This window comes from Calcarisporiella thermophila, assembly GCF_041956535.1.
Source record: "Calcarisporiella thermophila strain CBS 279.70 unplaced genomic scaffold VTP21scaffold_75, whole genome shotgun sequence".
Lineage (NCBI taxonomy): Eukaryota > Fungi > Calcarisporiellomycota > Calcarisporiellomycetes > Calcarisporiellales > Calcarisporiellaceae > Calcarisporiella > Calcarisporiella thermophila.
In genome coordinates, this window is record NW_027192263.1 from 1 (window position 1) to 3,284 (window position 3,284).

Consider the following 3,284-nt stretch of genomic DNA (forward strand, 5'->3'; position numbering starts at 1 on the left):
CGTGAGCGCTCTCCCCGGCGGGATCGCCATCACCTGCGAGCAGCAGCAGATCCTGGGTCAGAAACAGGAGTTAAGGGACAGCGGGGAAAGCCTCAAGTCGCCGCTAAAGATCCACAACCTCTTGAACTGAGGGGATCCTGCTCCTGGCATCTTATGTAAATAAATATAATCTCGTGTAGCTAATGTATTTCTTCCTATTCAGATACTTGCGTCAGCTCTTTTTTTTTATTTTGTTTCTTCTTTTTTACATGTCTTTGTTGTAATGTCAAGTCGAAAATAAAATCCACAGCCATATTGCACCAGCTAGTATTATAGAGCATATTCATAGACATGTGTCGGATAGATTGCGGAGATATTATTCCTTCTTTTCGCCGTCACCCTTTTCCTCCACTTCCTCCTCCTTGTCGATCGAATCCTCAAGTTCGTCACTGAAGTCATCGTCTGTGCTATCTGCTCCACCGAAATCCCTCTTGCGACTGACGCGGTGCGTTACCGCGGCCCCTATTAGAAACAGGACTATCACACTGATTTGCTCGGCATACATCCGCCAACCAGGCCTGTATTCCACCGCGTGGAGCACGTTGCGGTCAACCAGATCGATCACGGCTCTCTGCATCCCCGCGTTGGTGAAATAATCGACTCCAAGCATGACGCACATGGCCCCCATGAATGCGAGCGAGAGAATAACCGCATGGCCCTGCATTGAACCAGCGAGGAACACCCCGACTACGACAAAGAAGGCCAGCACAAAATAGCGGGCCATCTCCTATTGTAGGATAGAAATTCGAAAGATATTTGTCAGTATCGCTCCCATGGGGGCAGGAAAAGAGTGGCCGATGAACTTTGCCGCTCACTTACATTGTAGATGACGTGATGCTCGTTCCAGCTTAGAAGGTGCACCCCCATGGACATCCCGCCGGCCCCCCCTGCGACGTAAGGGCCCATGCGACCAAGAAAGACGCCTCCCCCGGCACCCAGCATGCCAGCCGCCAACGGTACAGCCGTGTAGACCACATGTCTATTTTCGTATCCCCACGGCGGCTCAGCATTAGCCAAGGCGATGTAGGATAAAGTGGTGGCAAGCATGAGGGTGATGAGGGAATAGGTGAGACGGAGGAAGTAGGTGGCGGCAAAGAGAAGATAGAGGCCGATGAGGATGAGGAGCGAGCCGACTGTCGCGCGGGTTGGCGTGATGGGGGGATTTTCTATTGATGCGTCACGCAGAGTTTTTAGTTTAAACTATAGTTGCAAGGTCAGCCATATATCTGTTACCGAAGTTATCCAATTCGGGTCCCTCCTGGCGTACCGTTTGTAGTCGGTTTTGCTTCTTTTCGCTTAATAACGGATCTTGCTGGTTCGTTTCCTCTTGAGATTCCGTGTCTCCCATCTCGGATAAATGGGGGCTTCTCGTCTGATCCCCCACACAGCAGCGTGGATAGCACTCCATGGACCAGCTGTGAGGGGAGCAGTCGCAAACCCTGCAGCTTTCAAAGCAGGTTTCATCGTCGCAGCTTTGAAAGCCCCTTGGGACTTTCAGATTTAGCAAGCTAGAACTTGTTGAGGTAAGCGGCCGGGCGAGTACAGCTATGGAGAGGAAAAGGGGGAGGAGTACAATAGAGGGCAAATACATGTCAATAGTATTGATACATTCGCACGCGAGTGTCTATGACGACGCCGATGGGGAAAGGGGAAGGGGGCGGGGGGATAGGGCTTTCTTCAAGAAGATTTATTGCGCAACGATCGATGTCTGTGGGCCTCCTCCATTTGAGCCGGTCGATTTCGCAAAGAAACTGAGGCTCATTGCTATTTTGCCACCATGGCCGCAGAATGGACATGTGATTCGATCCTCCGCGACTGCGGACGGGGGTGACTGCTGGTTCCCAGCTAGAAATTGCATGGCAGCGGCGGGCATGAACACTGCAAGGGTGCTAAGAAAACCAACGAAGACACGGCGACAGATATGGAAGCCATCTCAAATTGCGGATATTCAAGGACTCTTTCCATCAAACATATTGAACCAATGGGGCGTGGGTTACTATTTTAAGATAGAAAATCGCTCATATTTTCCTGGTCATGTTCCCCCTCCTTGTTTTGCTCTTGCCTTCTGCATTCACCTCCACTCCTCTCCCCGCCATCCCATCCACCTCGCTCTGCATCCTCTCATGGCACTGTCTTTAATTTCTCGTCACATCATTCCTAAGCACCCCTGCGTGAGATGCGCGAGCGTGCTGCACAGCGTCGATCCAGAGAGCGTTGCATCCCCCTTTCAGGAGCTGCTGCGGCAACGAGTGCATCAGCCCCCTCCCTCGCCCGCTACATCCACGGCCACCCCCGCCCCCTCTTCGATCAATGCAGCTTCTGCATCCCTCCCACCCTCGCCACCGTCGCCACAGCCGGTCGCCTCCCAGCCCTCCCCCCCCACTCTGCATAAGGCGAAGCTCACGCTGACGGAACTGACAAGGGTGTTAGAGACCTCCAAAGAGCTTGTTGCCTTCTTGAGAAAGCAGGTCGAGTCGTCCCAGCATGATGCTGGAGGCAAAGAAATGACCCGGCATGAGATCGAAGAGATGCTCAAGCGGTGTAGGGAGGACATTGTCCGCGAGCTTGTGAAGGAGTTGAGAAAGAAATAATTTATCTATTTCCCCGCTCTTGTAATTTCTATTTACTCTTTTTTTTTCCTCTCCCCTCTCTCACCCTCTCTCTTTCTCTCTCTGTCATTTGATCTTCTCTTTGTTTTAATTGCGTGTTTGTAATTTATCTTCCCATTTCCTTTATATCTTTCGGCCATTCTCATTGTCGATGATCATGCTACGGAGGATGGCCATGATTGAATGAATCAGGGGGTATAATAGAGGCAGTCTTTTTTCCATTTCTAGGTAGAGCCAGCCTGCCGCTGACGGCAGTGTACTTCCTATACCCCTCCTTTCTACTTCAGCTTGGTCCACCCCACCTGCTCCTTTAATTTTCTCTACTCATTGTTTGTCCACAATATGTCCTTTGGTCCATACACCGAATAAACCATCTTTAGAAAAAACATTATGTTATATGTGCAAGGACGACTAAATAGCAATGCTATGTACATAAAATCAAGGTCACAGATCCATAAATAAATAACGAGCCACTCCCGAGATATCACAGTGCAAACCCACTCGAGCCCTCGCCTAGGAACCGGTCGCCGTTGGACTCTGCTCGGGTGCGCTTGCTCCTTCTCATCTCCTCCTCTTCTTCCCGTCCTTCCTCCTCCTCCTCCTCCTCCATCTCCATCGCGTCAGCTTCTCCGGCTT

The 3,284-nt window shown here is 51.0% G+C and overlaps 4 protein-coding genes across 4 annotated transcripts; 2 read left to right on the forward strand and 2 right to left on the reverse strand.

Annotated features, from left to right (window-relative positions):
* VTP21DRAFT_10814 (uncharacterized protein) lies at nucleotides 1–130 on the forward strand (the record flags this gene model as incomplete). The annotated part of the gene is made up of 1 exon (XM_069390192.1): nucleotides 1–130. A coding segment is annotated over one exon (130 nt), but the record flags the coding sequence as incomplete, so codon positions are not given.
* Nucleotides 131–355: 225 nt separating this feature from the next.
* VTP21DRAFT_10815 (uncharacterized protein) lies at nucleotides 356–1,447 on the reverse strand (the record flags this gene model as incomplete). Its single annotated transcript, XM_069390193.1, has 3 exons — nucleotides 356–766; nucleotides 859–1,205; nucleotides 1,273–1,447. 3 exons carry the CDS (start codon nucleotides 1,445–1,447, stop codon nucleotides 356–358), a joined length of 933 nt encoding a protein of 310 aa, XP_069245437.1.
* Nucleotides 1,448–1,628: 181 nt separating this feature from the next.
* VTP21DRAFT_10816 (uncharacterized protein) lies at nucleotides 1,629–2,630 on the forward strand (the record flags this gene model as incomplete). The annotated part of the gene is made up of 1 exon (XM_069390194.1): nucleotides 1,629–2,630. The coding sequence occupies one exon, from the start codon at nucleotides 1,629–1,631 to the stop codon at nucleotides 2,628–2,630; it is 1,002 nt and encodes a 333-aa protein (XP_069245438.1).
* Nucleotides 2,631–3,059: 429 nt separating this feature from the next.
* VTP21DRAFT_10817 (uncharacterized protein) lies at nucleotides 3,060–3,264 on the reverse strand (the record flags this gene model as incomplete). The annotated part of the gene is made up of 2 exons (XM_069390195.1): nucleotides 3,060–3,072; nucleotides 3,137–3,264. The coding sequence occupies 2 exons, from the start codon at nucleotides 3,262–3,264 to the stop codon at nucleotides 3,060–3,062; spliced, it is 141 nt and encodes a 46-aa protein (XP_069245439.1).
* Between the last annotated feature and the right edge of the window lie 20 nt (nucleotides 3,265–3,284).